Below are 24,771 nucleotides of genomic sequence, written 5' to 3'. Positions count from 1 at the left end.
GGATGAAGAAATGAAAAGGCGCGGTATTCCAAAAAGTGGAGCGAAAAACAGAGAAGTATGGAGATCTTTTCTTAGTTCGGTCCATGGAACAAATGTTCTGCAATGGGCCAGCTAAGTATGTAAGTACTATTAAGATATACCGACTTTCAAATGAGTCTATGTAAACCACTTTAAGAAAATTAAATCGACATTTTTATTGGCGGTCGTTCATATAACCTTAACCACTCAACCAGCAGACACTACGCCCACCTAGACCCTTCCCTTTGTTTGAAACCCACTGTAATATATATTTTTGCGAATTTCTGCAAGTATCTTTAACTGAACCAAGATAAGACAACAATGATAACTTCTAAAAACACCAAACCAAAAAACACATATTGGTTATAAATGATAATACGGAATGTGTCGGCAAAAATACATTTCCAGTAATTGATTAGACCTCCCAAATATGCACCAAAAAAGGTTATTTTTTTCTTCCACATACAATATATAGAGAAACATACTTCCCACAAAGAATATCAGTTCAATTTGAAATATGAAGCCAATAACTCTTGTGACTACATTGTGTTTGATTGTCAGTGCCTGGTCGGCACCACAAGCCCGTATTGTGGGTGGAGATGATGCTGTACCTGGACAAATTCCCTATCAGGCGGCATTATCTGTTGGTGGTTTATACAATTGTGGTGCAGTGATTTTGAATGAACTTTATGCTCTGACTTCGTTGCATTGTGTGTGTTCGGCGGGTAGTGATAGACCGTAAGTTCGAGAAATGTGTTCCAAAAACAATTAAAAATAAATTTTGAATACTTCCAGTTGGCCGCCACAATTGTTCAGCATTACTGCCGGTACCATAGATCTATATTCCGGTGGTGTACGCATCACCGTTGAAGAGATCATTGTAAATCCCAATTACTATGATCTCTCAACTGGCCTTGCCTTGTTGAAACTTACTCAACCATTGAAATTCTCAGAATATATTCAACCAATTTCATTGTCTCAGAGCAATCCTCCATTAAATGTGGAGGTGGAAATTTCTGGTTGGGGTCGCACGAAGGAGGGTGAAGCCGATATGTATCGTTATTTGCAATTGAATGAGGCTACCGTAATTGATCCAGCCGATTGTGCCAGGGATTTGGGTCGCTCTGTTCCTGATATGTTGTGTATGTCTCACCCACGTAAAAATGGTGTTTGTCTTGGTGACTTTGGGGGTCCAGCTGTCTACAATGGCAAAGTTGTTGGTATTGCCTCGGCTGTTATTGGTGAATGTGGTAGCTATTTACCGGATGTTTTCACCTCTGTTGCTGACCATTTGGAATGGATTCAAAACACCATGGAATTGTAAAATTCGAGTCGGGAAATAAATATTAATTGAAGAAGAATAAAAAGGAAAGAACATTTTATTGATGATGGTCTTAGAGAAATACGTTATTGATCACAACCTAAATTGAATATTGTAAAACGCCACCTAGTGAAGATAAATGAGCAAAGTCTCACACCACTTTACTATGTAATAGGCTGTCTTTTTTAGATAAGTTTACCAGGGTGCCTTTATATATGAACTTAACGGGGTGTCGATATAGTTAAGTTCAACGGAATATATTTCAAAGATAATATTTTTAGGACTACTCATGGCGCATTTAACGACAACCTTTTAGTAGGTCTTATGACTCTAACGTTGATTTTAGAAGACTATTTTTAGGAGGCCTTATGACTGTAAACGTCGATCTTTAGAAGATAATTTTTAGGAGGCCTTATGACTCTATTTTTTAGGAAGCCTAAACGTGGATCTTTAGAAGACTATTTTTTAGGAAGCCTAAACGTGGATCTTTAGAAGACTATTTTTTAGGAAGCCTAAACGTGGATCTTTAGAAGACTGTTTCTTAGGAAGCCTTATGACTCTAAACGTGGATCTTTAGAAGACTATTTTTTAGGAAGCCTTATGACTGTAAACGTGGATCTTCAGAAGACTATTTTTTAGGAAGCCTTATGACTCTAAACGTGGATCTTTAGAAGACTATTATTTAGGAAGCCTTAGGACTCTAAACGTGGATCTTTAGAAGACTATTTTTTAGGAAGCCTTATGACTCTAAACGTGGATCTTTAGAAGACTATTTTTTAGGAAGCCTTAGGACTCTAAACGTGGATCTTTAGAAGACTATTTTTTAGGAAGCCTTATGACTCTAAACGTGGATCTTTAGAAGACTATTTTTTAGGAAGCCTTATGACTCTAAACGTGGATCTTTAGAAGACTATTTTTTAGGAAGCCTTATGACTCTAAACGTGGATCTTTAGAAGACTATTATTTAGGAAGCCTTAGGACTCTAAACGTGGATCTTTAGAAGACTATTATTTAGGAAGCCTTAGGACTCCAAACGTGGATCTTTAGAAGACTATTTTTTAGGAAGCCTTATGACTCTAAACGTGGATCTTTAGAAGACTATTTTTTAGGAAGCCTTATGATTATAACCGGGGATCTTTAGAAGACTATTTTTTAGGAAGCCTTATGACTCTAAACGTGGATCTTTAGAAGACTATTTTTTAGGAAGCCTTATGACTCTAAACGTGGATCTTTAGAAGACTATTTTTTAGGAAGCCTTATGACTCTAAACGTGGATCTTTAGAAGACTATTATTTAGGAAGCCTTAGGACTCTAAACGTGGATCTTTAGAAGACTATTTTTTAGGAAGCCTTAGGACTCCAAACGTGGATCTTTAGAAGACTATTTTTTAGGAAGCCTTATGACTCTAAACGTGGATCTTTAGAAGACTATTTTTTAGGAAGCCTTATGATTATAACCGGGGATCTTTAGAAGACTATTTTTTAGGAAGCCTTATGACTCTAAACGTGGATCTTTAGAAGACTATTTTTAGGAAGCCTTAGGACTCTAAACGTGGATCTTTAGAAGACTATTTTTTAGGAAGCCTTATGACTCTAAACGTGGATCTTTAGAAGACTATTTTTTAGGAAGCCTTATGACTCTAAACGTGGATCTTTAGAAGACTATTTTTTAGGAAGCCTTAGGACTCTAAACGTGGATCTTTAGAAGACTATTTTTTAGGAAGCCTTATGACTCTAAACGTGGATCTTTAGAAGACTGTTTCTTAGGAAGCCTTATGACTCTAAACGTGGATCTTTAGAAGACTATTTTTTAGGAAGCCTTATGACTCTAAACGTGGATCTTTAGAAGACTATTATTTAGGAAGCCTTAGGACTCTAAACGTGGATCTTTAGAAGACTATTATTTAGGAAGCCTTAGGACTCTAAACGTGGATCTTTAGAAGACTATTTTTTAGGAAGCCTTATGACTCTAAACGTGGATCTTTAGAAGACTATTTTTTAGGAAGCCTTAGGACTCCAAACGTGGATCTTTAGAAGACTATTTTTAGGAGGCCTTATGACTCTAAACGTGGATCTTTAGAAGACTATTTTTTAGGAAGCCTTATGACTCTAAACGTGGATCTTTAGAAGACAACTTTTTTAGGAAGCCTTATGACTCTAAACGTGGATCTTTAGAAGACTATTTTTAGGAAGCCTTATGACTCTAAACGTGGATCTTTAGAAGACTATTTTTTAGGAAGCCCTATGACTCTAAACGTGGATCTTTGGAAGACTATTTTTAGGAAGCCTTATGACTCTAAACGTGGATCTTTAGAAGACTATTTTTTAGGAAGCCTTATGACTCTAAACGTGGATCTTTAGAAGACTATTTTTTAGGAAGCCTTATGACTCTAAACGTGGATCTTTAGAAGACTATTTTTTAGGAAGCCTTATGACTCTAAACGTGGATCTTTAGAAGACTATTTTTTAGGAAGCCTTATGACTCTAAACGTGGATCTTTAGAAGACTATTTTTTAGGAAGCCTTATGACTCTAAACGTGGATCTTTAGAAGACTATTTTTTAGGAAGCCTTATGACTCTAAACGTGGATCTTTAGAAGACTATTTATCGGAGAAGGCATTTTGATACTCAACGTGAGTCTATAGAGTCTAAGACTGCTTTTAGTAGACGTCAGGTTATGGCTCTAAAACTGATTATTTACAAAGCTGCTTCTAGGATGACTCTCAGCTCTAAAGGTGGGGTTTTAAGGAGAATCTTTTCATTAAGTATCCGCGCAATACTTGTAGATTTTCAAATAATTTTCGAATCATCTCTCAAATAAAAACAAAATTTCTTCAAAATATTGGAAATCATTTAATTTCTTCTCAAAATTCAAAAATTATTCCGATTCCATGTTTTCCAAAATCCAGTTTTTATGGAAGGCAACCTTGGCATAACCATCAGGATTTGCGGTACCGCAACCACCAACAACAAAACCAGCAACACCGACCAATTTTCCGTTATAGGTGGCTGGACCACCAGAATCACCATTACAGGCACCGTTATCAGCTGGATGAGACAAGCAGATCAAACTATCATAACCCCAACCGATGGCGTCGTTACATTGATCCGTAGTCAAGGCCTTAACGGTGTTCCATTGCAAACGTTGAGGTATGGGACCACCATGATACAGACGACCCCAACCGGAAATAATGACATCAGAGCCAGTTGGTACTTCTTCATCGGCCATTTCAATGGGTTTAATGTTATCGGTCCATGTTAGGGGGGTTTCCAATATCAAGAGAGCAACATCATTGAGGAAATTGCCGTAGGTCTTGTTGACAATGATGCGCTTTATTTTGAGCAATTTACCACCAACCATACGTTGAATGCTGCCAACACGAACTTGAAAATAGTGGGCAGGGTAACTAAGAGAAGAACAGAACGACTTTGTAGAATATAGGTATTTTTCGGTACTATTGAGAATTCAACTTACGGTTCAACACCATCGCCGACGACAACACAGTGGGCAGCAGTCAAAATGCTCCACTTATTAATAATAGAACCACCACAGGTGTGAGAACCATCTTCACGTTGTAGCGATACTTGATGGGGGAACTGACCAACCTCAGCATCTACACCACCCACAATACGACCATCTGGGTTAGGCAAGGCACTAACGGCACCGACAGCCATCAAAACAGCAACTACAACGAACCTCAACATGCTGCTACCTCCCTCAGTAAATTAACAAAAGGACTGAATGTTTTTGCTTCCAGCACTTATGTTTTTATACTAGGCTGGCTAGTTGGCCACCAAAAATCACTTGGCATCTATAATATCTTTCTTATAGATTGATATATAGGCGGACTTTTCTAAACTAAAAAAATAATCTAATCTTTGTTTGCGAGCAGAAAAATTATTTTAAAATTGAAAACTGATTTGAAGTTGATAGCAGAAAAAAAAATAAATAAATGAAATTGGTGATTATTTATTGTTTAGAGTTATTATCTGCTTCAAATGGGAATCAGTGTGACCCCGAAACGAATTTGCCATGCGGGGTTTGTTATGGTGTTCCGAAAATTCATAGACTTTTGCAAATTATTCTGGTTAGGTAGGGAAGGAAATAATTTCAAGAACATTTTTGAGAAATCGTCTTGAAGCTACAGGATTAAAACTAACGCCTAAAATGCCACAGGCAGAATATAAGAGATTAAATGTAGTATTTATTGAATGGATTTCATGGTCTCACTTTTCACACGTCTTCCTGCAAAAAATCTGATTTTTCCCTTTTTCATTTAGACAAATCATTAGAGAGTTTTACAATGCCCTTAAGTACTAGGGAACTATAATCCAATATGTTTTACAGGAGTAAAAACCAATGACGTGAATAAATGGCTAGCTTCTAGCTTTCACTACTTATCTAACAACACAGATAACATTTATGACCCACTGTATTGAGCAAAATGAATTGATGATTTACAATATGTCAATAGCCGACTTTATTTACCTACAATAACGCAATCAATTTCCAATTTTTACTGGAGATTCCAAGTTAAGCTATCTAATCGGAAGTGTACAGAAGGTGTTTCGATGGTAATTATGATTACCTTATTTCAATGTAATCAATTCAGTCAGTCAATTAATATCCCAAGATAGATTGTAGATAATAGATTTTCGAAACTGCTCACAACTGTGGATGTATTTGTAGATCATCTGGACTTTACTGACGTGCAGAGCCCTTCAAAAAATCAACCAACCCTCATGTTTAAGAGGCCTCATGGATTTTTAGGATACTTTTTTGGAGGCCTTATGAATCTAACCATGGATCTTTAGAAGAATATTTGTAGGAGACCTTACACGTCGCTCTTTAGAAGACCTTAGTAGACCTTATGAATCTAAATCTTTAGAAGACTTCTTATAGGACTTTTTGAATCTAAATGTGTATCTTTAGAAGATCATTCTTAGTAGGCTCTATGAATCTAAACATCGATCTTTAGAAGACTATTTTACCTATTTATTTGACTAATTTAGGAGGCCTTATACGCCGATCTTTAGAAGACTATTTTTAGGAGGGTTTATACGTGGCTCTTTAGAAGATTATTTTTAAGAAGCCTTATACGTGGATCTTTACAATACTATTTTTAGGGGGCCTTCTTTAGAAGACTATTTTTAGGAAACCTTATACGTGGATCTTTAGAAGACTATTTTTAGGAGGCCTTATACGTGGATCTTTATAGGACTACCTCTAGGATACTTTATACGTGGCTCTTTAGAAGACTATTTTTAGGAAGCCTTATACGTGGATCTTTAGAAGACTATTTTTAGGAGGCCTTATACGTGGATCTTTATAAGACTACCTTTAGGATACTTTATACGTGGCTCTTTAGAAGACTATTTTTAGGAGGCCTTATACGTTGATCTTTAGAAGACTATTTTTAGGAGGCCTTATACGTGGATCTTTAGAAGACTACCTTTAGGAGACTATTTTTAGGAGGCCTTATACGTGGATCTTTAGAAGACTACCTTTAGGAGACTATTTTTAGGAGGCCTTATGTGTTGATCTTTAGAAGACTATTTTTAGGAAGCCTTATACGCAGATCTTTAGAAGAATATTTTTATGAGGCCTTATGACTCTAAACGTGGATCTTTAGAAGACTATTTTTAGGAGGTCTTATGACTCTAAGCATGGATCTTTAGAAGACTATTTTTAGGAGGTCTTATGACTCTAAGCATGGATCTTTAGAAGAGACCTTATACGTCGCACTTTAGAAGACTAATTTTAGTAGACCTTATGAATCTAAACGTGGATCTTTGGAAGACTATGTAATGTGTGAATTTTTAGAAGACTGTTTAAGGAGGCCTCGTGACCTAAAGGTAGATCTTTAGGAGACTATTTTTAGGAGGCGTTATGACTCTAAACGCGGATCTTTAGAAGAATATTTTAGGAGGCCTTATGACTCTAAACGTGGATCTTTAGAAGACTATTTTTAGGAGGTCTTATGACTCTAAGCATGGATCTTTAGAAGAGACCTTATACGTCGCTCTTTAGAAGACTATTTTTAGTAGACCTTATGAATCTAAACGTGGATCTTTGGAAGACTATGTAATGTGTGAATTTTTAGAAGACTGTTTAAGGAGGCCTCGTGACCTAAAGGTAGATCTTTAGGAGACTATTTTTAGGAGGCGTTATGACTCTAAACGCGGATCTTTAGAAGAATATTTTAGGAGGATCTTTAGAAGACTATTTTTAGGAGGCCTTATACGTGGATCTTTAGAGGACTACCTTTAGGATACTTTATACGTGGCTCTTTAGAAGACTATTTTTAGGAAGCCTTATACGTGGATCTTTAGAAGACTATTTTTAGGAGGCCTTATACGTTGATCTTTAGAAGACTATTTTTAGGAGGCCTTATACGTGGATCTTTAGAAGACTACCTTTAGGATACTATTTTTAGGAGGCATTATACGTTGATCTTTAGAAGACTATTTTTAGGAGGCCTTACCCGTGGCTCTTTAGAAGACTATTTTTAGGAAGCCTTATACGCAGATCTTTAGAAGAATATTTTTAGGAGGCCTTATGACTCTAAACGTGGATCTTTAGAAGACTATTTTTAGGAGGTCTTATGACTCTAAGCATGGATCTTTAGAAGAGACCTTATACGTCGCTCTTTAGAAGACTATTTTTAGTAGACCTTATGAATCTAAACGTGGATCTTTGGAAGACTATGTAATGTGTGAATTTTTAGAAGACTGTTTAAGGAGGCCTCGTGACCTAAAGGTAGATCTTTAGGAGACTATTTTTAGGAGGCGTTATGACTCTAAACGCGGATCTTTAGAAGAATATTTTAGGAGGATCTTTAGAAGACTATTTTTAGGAGGCCTTATACGTGGATCTTTAGAGGACTACCTTTAGGATACTTTATACGTGGCTCTTTAGAAGACTATTTTTAGGAAGCCTTATACGTGGATCTTTAGAAGACTATTTTTAGGAGGCCTTATACGTTGATCTTTAGAAGACTATTTTTAGGAGGCCTTATACGTGGATCTTTAGAAGACTACCTTTAGGATACTATTTTTAGGAGGCATTATACGTTGATCTTTAGAAGACTAATTTTAGGAGGCCTTACCCGTGGCTCTTTAGAAGACTATTTTTAGGAAGCCTTATACGCAGATCTTTAGAAGAATATTTTTAGTAGACCTTATGAATCTAAACGTGGATCTTTGGAAGACTATGTAATGTGTGAATTTTTAGAAGACTGTTTAAGGAGGCCTCGTGACCTAAAGGTAGATCTTTAGGAGACTATTTTTAGGAGTCGTTATGACTCTAAACGCGGATATTTGGAAGAATATTTTAGGAGGCCTTATGACTCTAAACGTGGATCTTTAGAAGACTATTTTTAGGAGGTCTTATGACACTAATCGTGGATCTTTAGAAAACTTTTTTAGGCGGCCTTATGACTCTAAACGTGGATCTTTGGAAGACTATGTTAAGAGCCCTTATGACTGTAAACGTGGATCTTTAGAAGACTATTTTTTATTTGAGACTCCAAACGTGGATTTTTAATAGACTATTTTTAGGAGATCTGATGACTCTAAACGTGGATCTTTAGAATACTTTTTTAGGAGGCCTCGTGACCTAAAGGTAGAGCTTTAGAAGACTATGTTTAGGAGGCCTTATACGTGGATCTTTAGAAGACAATTTTTAGGCGGCCTTATGACTCTAAACGTGGATGTTTGGAAGGCTATGTTAGGAGCCCTTATGACTCTAAACGTGGATCTTTAGAAGACTATTTTTAGGAGGCCTTACGACTCTAAACGTGGATCTTTAGAAGACTTTTAGGAGGGCTCGTGACCTATTGGTAGATCTTTAGAAGACTATGTTTAGGAGGCCTTGGATCTTGGCCGTGGATCTTTAGAAGACTTTTTTTAGGAGGCCTCGTGAGCTAAAGGTAGATCTTTAGAAGACTATTTTTAGGAGGCCTTATGATTCTAAACGTGGATCTTTAGAAGACTATTTCTATATATATTTTTTTTCATAAGGCCTCCTATGCGTTGTTCTTTTGAAGACTATTTTTAGGAGGCGTTATGACTATAAACGTGGATCTTTAGACGACTATTTTTAGGTGGCCTTATGACTCTAAACAAGGATCTTAAGATACTATTTTTAGGAGGCCCCAAGACTCCAAACGTCTATCTTTAGACAATTATTTATAGGATGCCTTCCCTCATTATGAATCTTGGATTTTTAGATGACTATTGTTAGGAGGCCTTATATGTGGATGCTATGGGGAACGGCGACCTTAAGCTCGTCTAAAAATACGACCTTAAGCTCGTCTAAAAATACGACCTGAAGCTCGTCTAGAAAGACGACCTTGAGCTCGTCTATAAAGACGACCTTGAGCTCGTTTATAAAGACGACCTTGAGCTCGTCTATAAAGACGACCTTGAGCTCGTCTATAAAGACGACTTTGAGCTCGTATATAAAGACGACCTTGAGCTCGTCTATAAAGATGACCTTCCGCACGTCTATAAAAACGTCCTTCCGCTCGTCTATAAAGACGATCTTGAGCTCGTCTATAAAGACGACCTTGAGCTCGTCTATAAAGACGACCTTGAGCTCGTCTATAAAGACGACCTTGAGCTCGTCTATAAAGACGACCTTGAGCTCGTCTATAAAGACGACCTTGAGCTCGTCTATAAAGACGACCTTGAGCTCGTCTATAAAGACGACCTTGAGCTCGTCTATAAAGACGACCTTCAGCTCGTCTATAAAGACGACCTTGAGCTCGTCTATAAAGACGACCTTCAGCTCGTCTATAAAGACGAACATCCGCTCGTCTATAAAGACGTCCCTCCGCTCGTATATAAAGACGTCCTTCCGCTCGTCTATAAATACGTCCTTCCGCTCGTCTATAAAGACGTCCTTCCGCTCGTCTATAAATACGTCCTTCCGCTCGTCTATAAAAACGTCCTTCCGCTCGTCTATAAAGACGACCTTGAGCTCGTCTATAAAGACGACCTTGAGCTCGTCTATAAAGACGACCTTCAGCTCGTCTATAAAGACGACCTTGAGCTCGTCTATAAAGACGACCTTCAGCTCGTCTATAAAGACGACCTTCAGCTCGTCTATAAAGACGACCTTCAGCTCGTCTATAAAGACGACCTTCAGCTCGTCTATAAAGACGACCTTCAGCTCGTCTATAAAGACGACCTTCAGCTCGTCTATAAAGACGACCTTGAGCTCGTCTATAAAGACGACCTTGAGCTCGTCTATAAAGACGACCTTGAGCTCGTCTATAAAGACGACCTTCAGCTCGTCTATAAAGACGACCTTCAGCTCGTCTATAAAGACGACCTTCAGCTCGTCTATAAAGACGACCTTCAGCTCGTCTATAAAGACGACCTTCAGCTCGTCTATAAAGACGACCTTCAGCTCGTCTATAAAGACGACCTTCAGCTCGTCTATAAAGACGACCTTCAGCTCGTCTATAAAGACGACCTTCAGCTCGTCTATAAAGACGACCTTCAGCTCGTCTATAAAGACGACCTTCAGCTCGTCTATAAAGACGACCTTCAGCTCGTCTATAAAGACGACCTTCAGCTCGTCTATAAAGACGACCTTCAGCTCGTCTATAAAGACGACCTTCAGCTCGTCTATAAAGACGACCTTCAGCTCGTCTATAAAGACGACCTTGAGCTCGTCTATAAAGACGACCTTGAGTTCGTCTATAAAGGCGACCTTGAGTTCGTCTATAAAGGCGACCTTGAGCTCGTCTATAAAGACGACCTTGAGTTCGTCTATAAAGGCGACCTTGAGTTCGTCTATAAAGGCGACCTGGAGTTCGTCTATAAAGGCGACCTTGAGCTCGTCTATAAAGACGACCTTGAGCTCGTCTATAAGGACGTCTTTGTAGATTTAATTTGAAAAATGTACCAACCAATTAGGGAACCACTGTCTCCGTTTACGACCACCTTAGCCTTCCTAACAATGTGGTAAAAACGCATTGTTTTACTGATAACTTCTGGGGGGGGGGGGGGAATGCTTGTAGCTGTTGTAGCTATCAACCAAATTCGTAATAATGGACACAAAAATGTTATCTAGCCCGGGTATGTATGGCAGGTTAATCGCCCCTAATATTTAAGTATTGATTAGATGAAACATTTATTTGTCATTTATGGCCAATACGAACATGATCGACAATGATATGCCACCACTTCTTCTTGGCCAATATAAATTAACTCCGACATGGTTAGTATGATTTCTAACGTCATGGCTGGCAAACGTTTAATCTCTTGCGCTTTAGTTGCGGTTCTATTCGCTGTAGCTTCGGCTAGTCCAAGTTCAAGAATTTGGGGTGGTAGTGATGCCAATGCCAATGAACATCCTTGGGTTGCATCCGTGCGTGTCGATAATGCCCATGCCTGCGTTGGTAACATCATATCGGCAAATGCTCTTTTGGTTCCTGCTAGCTGTGTAACTCTAGTTGCAACAACTTCGTAAGTAACAAAGTCTCTTAGTTGGTTAATCAGAGAAAAACTAAAATTTTATGGGAAATTTAGCATTGATCCCGCCAAGGTAACGGTCCGTGTTGGCAGCCAAAATCAATATGCTGGTGGTAAAATTGTCAGTGTCAGCTCCATTGTTATCCACCCCTCAAGTGGTAATTTCCTACACAACATTGCCGTCGTGTTCTTGACCGAACCCTTGGAATTCAATGAGAAGGTAAGCGCAATTGCCTTGCCCGAAGGTTTTGATGTGGAGGCAGGTCTTCCAGTCAAAGTTGCCGGTTGGGGTCTTCTAGAGTCTGGAGCATCTCCCTATAAATTGCAACAAGTCAGCATGAATGTCTTGAGCCGAGCCGAATGTGAATTGCAAGCCGGCTATGGTTATCAACATGTTGTATGCTTGGAACATTCAGTTGGTACAGGTGTTTGCCGCGGTGATGAAGGTGCCGGTGGTGTCAATAACAATAAATTGATTTGTATTGTCAGCTTTGCTTTTGGCAGCTGTGGTACCAAATATCCTGATATTTGCACCAATGTTGGATACTATCTTGATTGGATCCATGGCCTATTGGCTTAAAAATTTAATGTTTATTTTCACTTAATAAAAAAAACAACAACAAAACACAATACCAACAACAAGTGATATTATTTTGCGATAACTCGGAACAGTGTTGATGAGAGGTTATTATGAAATGTTTTTCCTTTTTGGTTTGTTTTATGGTACGGCGAGTCATAAAGATTGTCAATATCAGCGGGCAGACATATTTGGACTTATTGGTGGTCAGCTTTTTAGGGCCATGTTTTTGTTTTGTGGGTTATTTATGAGCGGATTTTTATGGCTCTGTGTAAAAGTCAAGATGTTGTAAAAAAAATATTATCGGGAAAATATACAACATGAGGCTTTATAGACTAGGTAAAGGGGTCTTTATAGACGAGCTGAAGGGAGTTTTTATAGACGACCTAAAAGGATTCTTTATAGACGAGGTTAAGAAAGTCTTTATAGACGAGCTGAAGGGATGCTTTATAGATGATTTGAAGGGAGTCTTTATATACGAGCTGAGGGGAGTCTTTATAGACGAGCTGGGGGGAGTCTTTAGAGACGAGATGAAGGGAGTCGTTGTAGACGAGCTGAAGGGAGTTTTTATAGACGAGCTGGGGGGAGTTTTTATATACGAGCTGAAGGGAGTCTTTATAGACGAGCTGAAGGGAGTCGTTATAGACGAAGGGAGTCTTTATAGACGAGCTGAAAGGAGTCTTTATAGACGAGCTGAAGGGAGTCTTTATAGGCGAGCTGAAGGGAGTCTTTATAGGCGAGCCGAAGGGAGTCCTTATAGACGAGCTGAAGGGAGTCTTTATAAAAGAGCTAAAGGGATTATTTTTAGATGAGCTAAAGGGAGTCTTTATAGATGAGCTGAAGGGAGTTTTTATAGACGAGCTGAGGGGAGCCTTTATAGACGAGCTGAAGGGAGTCTTTATAGATGAGTTGAAGGGAGTTTTGTAGACGAGATGAAGGAATTCTTTATAGACGAGCTGAAGGGAGTCTTTATAGACGAGCTTAGGGGAGTCTTTATAGACGAGCTTAGGGGAGTCTTTATAGACGTGCTGAAAGGAGTCTTTATAGACGAGCTGAGGGGAGTCTTTATAGACGAGCTGAAGGGAGTCTTTATAGACGAGCTAAATGGGAGTCTTTATAGACGAGCTGAGGGGAGTCTTTGTAGACGAGCTGAAGGGAGTCTTTATAGATGAGTTGAAGGGAGTTTTTTAGACGAGATGAAGGAATTCTTTATAGACGAGCTGAAGGGAGTCTTTATAGACGAGCTGAGGGGAGTCTTTATAGACGAGCTGAAGGGAGTTTTTATAGACGAGCTGAAGGGAGTCTTTATAGACGAACGGAAGGGAGTCTTTATAGACGAGCTGAAGGGAGTCTTTATAGACGAGCTGAAGGGAGTCTTTATAGACGAGCTGAAGGGAGTCTTTATAGACGAGCTGAAGGGAGTCTTTATAGACGAGCTGAAGGGAGTCTTTATAGACGAGCTGAAGGGAGTCTTTACAGACGAGCTGAAGGGAGTCTTTATAGACGACCTGAAGGCAGTCTTTACATACGAGCTGAAGGGAGTCTTTATAGACGAGCTGAAGGGAGTCTTTATAGACGAGCTGAAGGGAGTCTTTATAGACGAGCTGAAGGGAGTCTTTATAGACGAGCTGAAGGGAGTCTTTATAGACGAGCTGAAGGGAGTCTTAATAGATGGGCTGAAGGGAGTCTTAATAGATGGGCTGAAGGGAGTCTTTATAGACGAGCCTAAGGAAGTCTTTATAGACGAGATGAAGGGAGTCTTTATAGACGAGCTGAAGGGAGTTTTTATAGACGAGCTGAAGGGAGTCTTTATAGACGAGCTGAAGGGAGTCTTATATACGAGCTTAAGGAAGTATTTATAGACGAGCTGAAGGAAGTCTTTATAGACGAGCTGAAGGAAGTCTTTATAGACGAGCTGAAGAGAGTCTTTATAGAGGAGCTGAATGGGGTCTTTATAGACGAGCTGAAGAGAGTTTTTATATACGAGCTGATGGCAGTCTTTATAGATGAGCCTAAAGGTCGTCTTTATAGACAAGCCTAAATGGATTGTTTATAGACGAGCTTAAGGAATTCTTTATAGAGGAACTGAGGGGAGTCTTTGTAGACGAGCCGAAGGGAGTCTTTATAGACGGACTGAAGAGAGTCTTTATAGACGATCTGAAGGGAGCCTTTATAGACCAGCTGAAGAGAGTTTTTATATACGAGCTGATGGCAGTCTTTATAGATGAGCCTAAAGGTCGTCTTTATAGACAAGCCTAAATGGATTGTTTATAGACGAGCTTAAGGAATTCTTTATAGAGGAACTGAGGGGAGTCTTTGTAGACGAGCCGAAGGGAGTCTTTATAGACGGACTGAAGAGAGTCTTTATAGACGATCTGAAGGGAGCCTTTATAGACCAGCTGAAGAGAGTTTTTATATACGAGCTGATGGCAGTCTTTATAGATGAGCCTAAAGGTCGTCTTTATAGACAAGCCTAAATGGATTGTTTATAGACGAGCTTAAGGAATTCTTTATAGAGGAACTGAGGGGAGTCTTTGTAGACGAGCCGAAGGGAGTCTTTATAGACGGGCTGAAGAGAGTCTTTATAGACGAGCTGAAGGGAGTCTTTATAGACGAGCTGAAGGGAGTCTTTATAGACAAGCTGAAGGGAGTCTTCATAGACGAGCTGAAGGGTGTCTTAATAGACGAGCTTAAGGAAGTCTTTATAGACGAGCTGAAGGGAGTCTTTATAGACGAGCTGAAGGGAGTCTTCATAGACGAGCTGAAGGGAGTCTTTATAGACGAGCTGAAGGGATTCTTTGTAGACGAGCTAAAGGGATTCTTTATAGACGAGCTGAAGGAAGTCTTTATAGGCGAGCTGAAGGCAGTCTTATATACAAGCTTAAGGAAGTCTTTATAGACGAGCTGAAGGGAGTCTTTATAGACGAGCTGAAGGGAGTCTTTATAGACGAGCTGAAGGGAGTCTTTATAGACGAGCTGAAGGGAGTCTTTATAGACGAGCTGAAGGGAGTCTTTATAGACGAGCTGAATGTAGTCTTTATAGATGAGTTGAAGGGTGTCTTTATAGACGAGCTTAAGGACGTCTTTATAGACGAGATGAAGGGAGTCTTTATAGACGAGATGAAGGGAGTCTTTACAGACGAGCTGAAGGGAGGCTTTATAGATGAGTTGAAGGGTCTTTTATAGACGAGCTGAAGGGAGTCTTTATAGACGAGCTGAAGGGAGGCTTTATAGACGACCAGAAGGGATTCTTTATAGACGAGCTGAAGGGAGTCTTTATAGACGAGCTGAAGGCAGTCTTATATACGAGCTTAAGGAAGTATTTATAGACGAGCTGAAGGAAGTCTTTATAGACGAGCTGAAGGGAGTCTATACAGGCGAGCTGAAGGGATGCTTTATAGATGATTTGAAGGGAGTTTTTATAGACGAGCTGAAGGGAATCTTTATAGACGAGCCTAAAAGGATTCTTTATAGACGAGCTTAAAGAAGTCTTTATAGACGAGCTAAAGGAAGTCTTTATAGACGAGCTGAAGAGAGTCTTTATAGAGGAGCTGAAGGGAGTCTTTATAGACGAGCTGAAGGCAGTCTTATATACGAGCTTAAGGAAGTATTTATAGACGAGCTGAAGGAAGTCTTTATAGACGAGCTGAAGGAAGTCTTTACAGACGAGCTGAAGAGAGTCTTTATAGAGGAGCTGAATGGGGTCTTTATAGATGAGCTGAAGAGAGTTTTTATATACGAGCTGATGGCAGTCTTTATAGATGAGCCTAAAGGTCGTCTTTATAGACAAGCCTAAATGGATTGTTTATAGACGAGCTTAAGGAATTCTTTATAGACGAGCTAAACGGGGTCTTTATAGACGAGCTGAAGGCAGGCTTTATAGACGAACTGAAGGGGTTCTTTATAGACGAGCTGAAGGGAGGCTTTTATGAAAAAATTTGACTTAAAATTAAATCCATTTACTCCGACGAGATACCCTAGACAAATTTACAAGAGTACAAAGTGCTCCATAAATGTTCTCTTTCCCCGATCGATAGTTCACACCTTGTAAAACCAATCAAATCTACAATTAATTGAATTTCATTCTCATGAAATAAAAAAATATATGTTTGATAAGATAAGATCTACAACACCATGAATGCGATTGAATGGAGGAGCAACGCAAAAAAATACAAGCACAGCTATCAGTTCCTCACATAATCTTGCAGCCATAACATAAAATATTGGCCAAAACGTCTTATCGCCGACAAGAGTTCTTAAATTAACAAGGCAATAAATTAGCCAAGGGGACGTTATTTATTGGGAATCAAACGCTTTAAGCCATATTTCGGAAGCAAATTTCAGTTGTCACATGAAAGCAATGGCATCCGCACGTTTTGCAATCGTTTTGATCGGTTTATGTGCCGTCAGCAGCTGTGTTTTGGCCCAGCCAACATCACGAATTTGGGGTGGTGAAGAAACCCAAAAAACCGATTTCACCTATGTGGCCTCGGTAAGACTGGATGGTGCCCATATTTGTGGCGCTACCATTGTGGGAGTGAAAAATATTTTGACAGCTGCCCACTGTGTTGTGGAAAAAGACCTGGTGTAAGTGAAATAAGGGAAACCATAATATTTGAGAAATTTCTGTATTAAATAAATTTGAATACCGCTTTTCAGTGTCTCCCCCAGCCGCTTGGCCATACGTGTCGGTAGTACCAATCAATTTTCTGGTGGTAAATTGGTCTATGTTGCCCAAATCACCGTACACCCTCAGTATTCGGGAGTGAAAAACAACTTGGCCGTTTTGACTTTGGAAGATCCACTAACCTGGACTGATCGCATTTCACAAATTGCAATTGCCACAACTGCTTCGGAAGTACCTGCTGCTGGTTCTGATGTTGCTGTTGCTGGCTGGGGAGAACAATTGAATTCTGATTCAGCCTACAAATTGAATTCCTACCGCTTCACCGTAGCCACTGAAGAAGTTTGCAAAAATGCCTATAGTGCTGTTGAAAGTAAAGAATTTTGTTTGGACCATCCCCTTAAGGAGGGTAGCTGTTATGGTGATGCCGGCAATGGTGCTGTTTATGGCAATAAGTTGGTTGGTGTCAGCAATTTCGTTGTTGGTGCCTGTGGTTCACGTTTCCCAGATGTCTTCACCAATGTTGTAGAATACGCAGCTTGGATTCAATCGGTTATGGCTTAAGAGTCTTAAGCTTAAGATTTCGTTAACACATAATTAAATTACATTAAAAATAAAATTGTATTTTTTATAATATTTTTATTATCCCGCATAGTTTGTAATTTATTAAATGGGATTTTAGAATTTGAATGATTCACATTAGGTTGAGTTAATGACACACTTGTTTGGGGGATTTTTTATTTATCTTTATTAGTTTATAATTCGTTTAGTTAGGGGGAATAAATTATTGCCAATAGATAGGACACAGAAACAAGGGAATTTAGACTGTTTGGTAGAACTTTTTATACCCTCAGCCTTTAGGCTAAGGAGGGTATATACACTTTGATACTATGCAAATGTGTTCATCGAAATAATGGTTTTAGACCCCAAGTATGTTTGGACGAAATGTGTTTCAGACAATTTTGAGTCGATCTAGCCATGTCCGTCCGTCTGTCTCTCTGTCCTGCTGGCTGGAGCGCACGATAACTCTCGAACGGATGAACCGATTCGGTTCAAATTTTGGCTTTCGTAATATTTTGCCCAAACTTAGTTTAAGTTCGAAGATGAGCTACATCGGTCCACTCCTTCCGGTACCTCCCCCACAAAAGTTCGGAAAGTTTGTGCGCACGATAACTCATGAAGGGAGTGACCGATTTGGTCCATACTTTGTATAGCGAAAACTTTCTACCTGAGTAATATGAGGTTCCAATATGGTCTCAATAGGTCCACTCCACGGGGTACCTCCCACACAAAATTTCGGAAAAGTTCAGTTTAGGGCCATCTCTCGAATCGCTTTGATTTTTGTTTTAGCAACTTGTATTCACTGCCCTCCATACGACGGTACAAGTTTTATCAGGGGCAAGTCCACACTTCCTGAGAAAATAGCATGAAAGTTGCAAAAAACCCCTATGACATCGTGTGATGTAGTTTGAGCGCAAGATAACTCTCGAACGGATCTGCCGATTCGGTCCAAAATATGGCCTTAGTAATATTTTGCCCAAACGTAGTTTAAGTTTGAAGATAAGCCATATCGGTCCACTCTTTCAGTTACCTCCCCCACTAAAGTTCAAAAATGTTCGGAAAAATTGTTCGTACGGTAACTCTTGAAGGAAGTGGCCGAATTGGCCTATACCTTACACATCCTAATATATATACCAGATATAGATCAGGTTTAAATATGGACTATATTTGTCCACTCCATCCGGTACCTCCCACACAAAATTTCGGATAAGTTCACTTTATGACCTAATAACGAATCACTTTGATTTTTTTTAAGCAACTTGCATTCGCTGCCTCAATTACGATGGTAAAAGTTTTTTAGGGGCAAGTTCATACTTCTTGAGCAAACAGCCCGTATAGTGTAAAAAGCCCCTATGGCACCATATGTTGTGGCTGGAGATCCACTTCCATAACGGTAAATGTCGATTCATTCCTTTTAGTATCTCCTACGCAAAACTTTTGATCTTTAATCCTTATCAACATTTTTGTCGGTTCAAACGCCCAAAGTTTTTAAAACCCCCTAAATACATACGTATTTTGGGAAAAATTGTTTCAATATACACAGGCTGAGGGTATATCTCTGTCGGCAAAGCCGACTGATACTTTTTTACTTGTTATATATACCATTATGACGAAATATTGGAAATATGTGAAACAGAGTAAGATAAAAGCTCAGCCAATGTAAAATCTCCATAGAAATGGAGGCTAATCTTGCAAAAATCCTCCTAGCAGTATTGCTAAAATAGTCGGCTATCGAAACTTGTATGAGATATTGCAAGAACTTAGAGGTAGTTTACACTATCTATCAATGCCATATGACACGAAATAGAAACATTCCATATCTATCCACGCAGGCAATGTGGAGACGTATTTTTATTACATTTTTGCTGGTGTGGACGCGCAAAGTAAATGGCGTAAGGAAAATCCCCAATATTGTACATATTAGCGACTATATAATGATGGAAAATTTCATGTCATATGACATTTACATATAGTGTAAACTACCCCTTAGTTCGAAGCTACAGACCCGCGACCTTTTACCGATGTTCCAACTGGCACCACGTTTTCACTTGAGCTTCGAAATTACGCAAAGCTAGGCAATAGTTGAGTTTTACTATGATTTAACATGCACCTGCTGTGGATTGATACACTTATTCTCAAATATGCCGGCATAACCTTTGGTCGACGGCAGATTTGCAAGGTTAAAGGCCACAGAAATATGTTGAATTATGTCGTTGACCATTATAGTCAAATCTTGTTAAAATGTTGACTAAACAACTAGGTAGGTATATAATGAGAGAACATGTAAAACGTCTTTAAATCAGCTCCAATAAACTGTCGCTAGAGGTGTCAATATTATTGTCACAGGGTGATTCAGTCATTAGCATAGACACAAACCTTTCGTAGGTAATCACAATTCATAATATCTAAGGTGCAAACCGCGGGTAACTGAGATGTTAAAAACAATGACAGAAACGCAGGCAGCAAACAAAAAAGGAAATAATATGAACCTTATTAAGTCTGAAAGATGTTGAACTTTCAGTTAAAACTTTACCATTTTATAGAAGAGTGAATAGAAGAGCGAGAGGTCGGTGACGTCATTGCAATAAACGAGAATATTTATCTTCAAAAATAGGTTTATTGTTTTCTAAAGTATTCTCCAGCATGATTTATACACTTCTGCACGCGCTCAAAGAAAGTTAGATGGCGAGTAGTTGGGACCTCCAAATGGAACTCGCCAATTGATTACAATTACTATAAAGCCATCTAAGACTTTTTATTCATGCTTGATAGGAATGAAACAGAACTAATAATTGCCGAAAAGTATATGACTACATAGTATTGTAACATTCGATACTGACACAGTATGTGCTGGGATGTCTCTGTATATCTTTATCCTCTCATAGACTTCAGTAATTGTCATTTCTTTCATCGCACCAACAATTTTTGGATCTTACATGAAAGTGTCTCGTGATGACACCTACAGCAATTTTGATCTAGACCTTGCTCCCAACAATGTCACAGTGTCCTGGTACCCGACAGAAGGTAATTGCGTTCTATAGACTTTCTGGTAAAATTCTTCACATGTTAACAACTTTGTATTTGATAAAGAAAAATGTTTTCGGTGCCACGAGTGGCGCCTAGCTGTCAACAAAAACCACTATCGGTTTCACAGAATCACATAAATTGGATTGTATCAGGCCCAGGGCCTTTAAATAGTTGCATTTCAGTTCAGAATACGGTAGATGTTTCCACTTATTTGCGTGCTATATATCTGGCTCCTCACAAAAATGTCCAGCGTCAGTGTCGTTCTCCTCTTTTTGGTGCAAATGTTCGTGTCAAATTTACTTCAATTTTGACATAAAACAACAAACAAGTTGTTTGATCTTAAAAACTCTAATGCAATTCTAATGATTCTTGGTCGTGCATAAAAAATGTGTTCTATATCTCTCTATGATATTGGTGAAGTCAACATTTAAAGACAATTAAAAATTAATCGATTTTTCATTTTTCAAGACGCTCTAAGTGTAAATTAGAGGCATATCTATGTAGCTTGCAATGGCATCATTAAATTGTATTTCACAGTATGAATGATCAGAATTTAGCAATTTTCTTTACAAGAGTACCATTAAGCTTCCGTAAAGTGTACCTAATGCAAATCCACTTCTTTCCCTTCATATGTATGACAATAGGTATTACTTCAGCTAGACTACACAGAAATACTTTGGAGATAGATAGTTGGCCAAAATATACCGCACTTGATACGAAGACATACATATCGTCGGCGTCATGCTTAAGTCTTCCATACGCCATTTTTGCTTTTTGAGATAAAGGGTTTTCTAAGTTATAAAAATATTATTTTTATATCTGAAAGGAACAAAAGATTTCGATCCGAAAATAATATTTTAATAACTTACAAATTTAAAAACACATTCCAAAAATCATAACTTTAATTTTCGATTTAGAAGGTTTGAATTTATCGAGGCAAAAATGGAAAAATGTTTTTGTCACTGATTTATAAAATGTTGCCATTGTGTCATAAGAGTGGATATGGAACAATTCGATAAAAATGCTATTTTTAAAAAATTCTCTATATTTTTTATATTCCAAGAGATATTCCTCTAACTTTTGGTAAAGAAGTTCTATATACTATTTCTAATAAGTATCTATTCAAAAATATAAATATTTCCTTCAGTCAGATCCAAACAGTTGTGACGCAAACATTAAAATGCGATTATCTCAAAACGGAAAAATGGCGTTTGGAACACTTATATATTGATGAATGCCTGAAGTCTCTGTAAAATTGATCCATTAAAATTCTGTAACTTAACACTTTTTGTTATAATTTTTCGATTTTTTTCTTACCGGTCAAATTCACTTTTTGCCTTGTTATGTCCTACTAAATGGAAGATAGATTCAACGTAAGGTAGCTGTTGATTGTCAATTTTAATCGCATCTTTGTTACGGTTGTTTCAGCGCATTGTATATATTTTTTGGTGTTGACTTCTTGCGTTTATCTTGTCCTGCATGTACATATTCCTTAACATAAACGAAGCTTGAATATTAACCATAATCAACACTAGCGCCTCCAGCTGTAAATAGCAAAACATCTTTATTAAAGTGAAATGCCTTCCCTACATAGGGTCTGTGTCTTGAATATGTTGAATAACGATTACCATTCGAAGGTTGTTGCCTATGCTAATGTCTGAATCGCCCTGTGATAACAATAGCGCCAATACAAAAACCCAATTTTTGCCCGCTCTCTCATTCTCTACCTACTTCCCTAATTTTTATTTCAAAATTTTCAACCATAAAATAATAAAGACATATCAATAACATTCACCAGCGATCAGTAGTTTGATTCTCTAACTCATTTTGTGATTTACCAACAAAAATCTGTATAATTGAAATACCTTTAATTTCGATAATCATTGGTATTTTTCGGTAAATTTGCGACCAAGAAAAAAATAGTAGTAAAGTTCTACTGATAGCAAGAGTGCTGTCAACTTTTATTTGAACATGTCATTCATAATTTTGGATTTTAATTTTAACGATCTTTGTCGGTAACTCAAAAAAATTGTTAGAGAATCACACTACAGGTCTCCAAACTACGCTAAGGACTGATACGACTCAAGTAAAGTAGATTGAAACTTAGCTCCCTATGAGGTCAGATGTTTTGGTTTTCATATCCTCGCTAAGAGCATAAGGTGTTGGAAGATGACAGTACCTGACATGTAACATACAGTTGACACATTCTGTATTCTCTAACTCATTTTTTGAGTTACCGACAATTGTAGGTAAATTTAAAATACTTATAATTTCGGTGATTACCGATGTTTTTCTGCAAGTTAGCGGCGAATAAAAAGCAGTCGTAAAGTTCTACCTATGGTAAGGGTGTTGTCAACTTTGATTTGAATTTTTCATTCATAATTTTGCGTTTTAATTTAACCGATTTTTGTCGGTAACTCGAAAAATGTGTTAGAGAATCGTACTACAGAATAGAATCTTTATAGACGAACAGAAGAAAGTCCATAGAGAAGATTACAGAGCAGTTTGTACGGGGGCAATTTCTCCCTGCCGAATGTGAAGGCGACTAGATGTAAACCTAGAATGTAGGCTTTTTAGGCGACTAGAATGAAATTGTTAAAAACGACTAGTAAGCAAACTGAAGACAGAATTCGTTGGCGACCAGTAGTGGGATTCTCTAACGCATTTTTGGGTTACCGACAAAAATCTGTAAAATTAAAACGCAAAATTATGAATGAAAAGTTCAAATAAAAGTTGACAACACTGTTGCTATCGGTAAAGCTTTGCGACTACTTTTGTATTGGTCGTTAACTTACCGAATAATATCGTTAATTACCGATATTATTGGCATTTTAATTTTACCGAAAAATGCGTTAGAGAATCCCACTACAGATGGAAAAGTTTTATAGATTATCATTATAGACGATCTGAAGGGAGACTTTATAGACTACGAGTAAAAGTGTTTTCATAAACGACCTTCTGATTTCATAAAATACTAAAACGGAGTTGAATCTGTATAAAGAATTTGTTATAGACTACTTAAAAGAGATCTGGCAACTTTTGTTTTTGTACCAAAAGGGAGTCTTTGTCAACAAGCAGCAGTAGACTTTATAGACGACTTTATTGACAACTAGAAGGAAGTTTTTACATACGAGTATTCATATACGAGTTGAAGAGAGAGGGAATCTTTATAGACTACCAGAGGGAGGGGTTTATAGACGCCGATCAGAAGGTAATGCTTATAGACGACTATAAAGAAATCTGTACAGACAAAAAAAGAAGTGGAGAAGACGAATAATGTGTTTATGGAAGATCCAAAGAGGGGTCTTTAAAGAAAACGTCCTGAAGGTAGTGTTTAAAGACGATCCTAAGTTTATCATTCTGCGAAAACGACACTCTAAGTTCCAGACCAATAAAGTTGGAATTTCACTAAAATTTAGAACCTGGAGAAAATATAATAGCTCACTATCTAAAAACACAATGAATACAACACCCGTTATAGTTTCCGAGAAATAGCTAGTTCATTATCCAGAAATTGGAAATAATTGTAGTTTTTAGTAGAACACTATGATCACACCTTTTAATATTTTGATAAAAAATTGGGGTTATGACCAGGAAAATCGTTTTTTAACCATTGTTCGGGAAAATACCTTTTTTCGTTAAATCGACAGTATTTTTTGAAAGAGAGTTCCTTAAAGTGGCGCCATCTATTCGCCAACTCAATCACACAACTATCTCAGACGCTTACCATTCTTTATAAAATACAGTATTTTTTGCTTACCTGCACAATCAAAAATTTACGACTTTTTGTGCAGCAATCCCCAAAATGCAGGAAGCTTAAATTCGCTTACCTCAATATTACTTACGTGCATATGATGTGCAGCTATAAGCAATGTTGAAATAATAAAGTGAGTGACATTTCAAGTTCGGGAGAGAAAACGTTACAATTTTTTACAATTCATTATCTTTTCTTGTGTTGTATTTATTTTGCACACTTCTTATCAGTACAAAATCAGAGTGGTTGAATTTTATCCTTGTTTTGAGTTCGCAAAAAAATTTAAAATTTTTTCTTGTGCAGATATATGTAAATTTTACAACCAAATTGAAGTAAAATAACCAAAATTTTGATGCAGCTATGCCGAAAATGCAGCTATTGAATGTGCACTAAAACATAATATAT

The 24,771-nt window shown here is 38.0% G+C and overlaps 5 protein-coding genes across 5 annotated transcripts in view; 3 read left to right on the top strand and 2 right to left on the bottom strand.

Annotated features, from left to right (window-relative positions):
• Positions 1 to 24,771, bottom strand: part of LOC141399178 (carboxypeptidase D) — a 158,500-nt gene that overhangs the window by 39,735 nt on the left and 93,994 nt on the right. The window lies entirely within an intron of this gene.
• Positions 509 to 1,400, top strand: LOC141397265 (serine protease SP24D). Its single transcript, XM_073973368.1, has 2 exons — positions 509 to 756; positions 814 to 1,400. The coding sequence occupies exons 1-2, from the start codon at positions 536 to 538 to the stop codon at positions 1,340 to 1,342; spliced, it is 750 nt and encodes a 249-aa protein (XP_073829469.1). The 5' UTR covers positions 509 to 535; the 3' UTR covers positions 1,343 to 1,400.
• Positions 4,168 to 5,093, bottom strand: LOC141397264 (serine protease SP24D-like). The gene is made up of 2 exons (XM_073973366.1): positions 4,814 to 5,093; positions 4,168 to 4,745 (listed from the first exon to the last, which is right to left on the bottom strand). Exons 1-2 carry the CDS (start codon positions 5,041 to 5,043, stop codon positions 4,217 to 4,219), a joined length of 759 nt encoding a protein of 252 aa, XP_073829467.1. The 5' UTR covers positions 5,044 to 5,093; the 3' UTR covers positions 4,168 to 4,216.
• LOC141397263 (trypsin alpha) lies at positions 11,561 to 12,453 on the top strand. The gene is made up of 2 exons (XM_073973365.1): positions 11,561 to 11,817; positions 11,881 to 12,453. Exons 1-2 carry the CDS (start codon positions 11,567 to 11,569, stop codon positions 12,401 to 12,403), a joined length of 774 nt encoding a protein of 257 aa, XP_073829466.1. The 5' UTR covers positions 11,561 to 11,566; the 3' UTR covers positions 12,404 to 12,453.
• sphe (spheroide) lies at positions 16,593 to 17,669 on the top strand. Its single transcript, XM_073973364.1, has 2 exons — positions 16,593 to 16,987; positions 17,060 to 17,669. Exons 1-2 carry the CDS (start codon positions 16,752 to 16,754, stop codon positions 17,586 to 17,588), a joined length of 765 nt encoding a protein of 254 aa, XP_073829465.1. The 5' UTR covers positions 16,593 to 16,751; the 3' UTR covers positions 17,589 to 17,669.

Source organism: Musca autumnalis, unplaced genomic scaffold (genome assembly GCF_047663935.1).
Source record: "Musca autumnalis isolate F117 unplaced genomic scaffold, ASM4766393v1 scaffold_3, whole genome shotgun sequence".
NCBI lineage: Eukaryota > Metazoa > Arthropoda > Insecta > Diptera > Muscidae > Musca > Musca autumnalis.
This window is presented reverse-complemented; position numbering and strand designations above follow the sequence as displayed.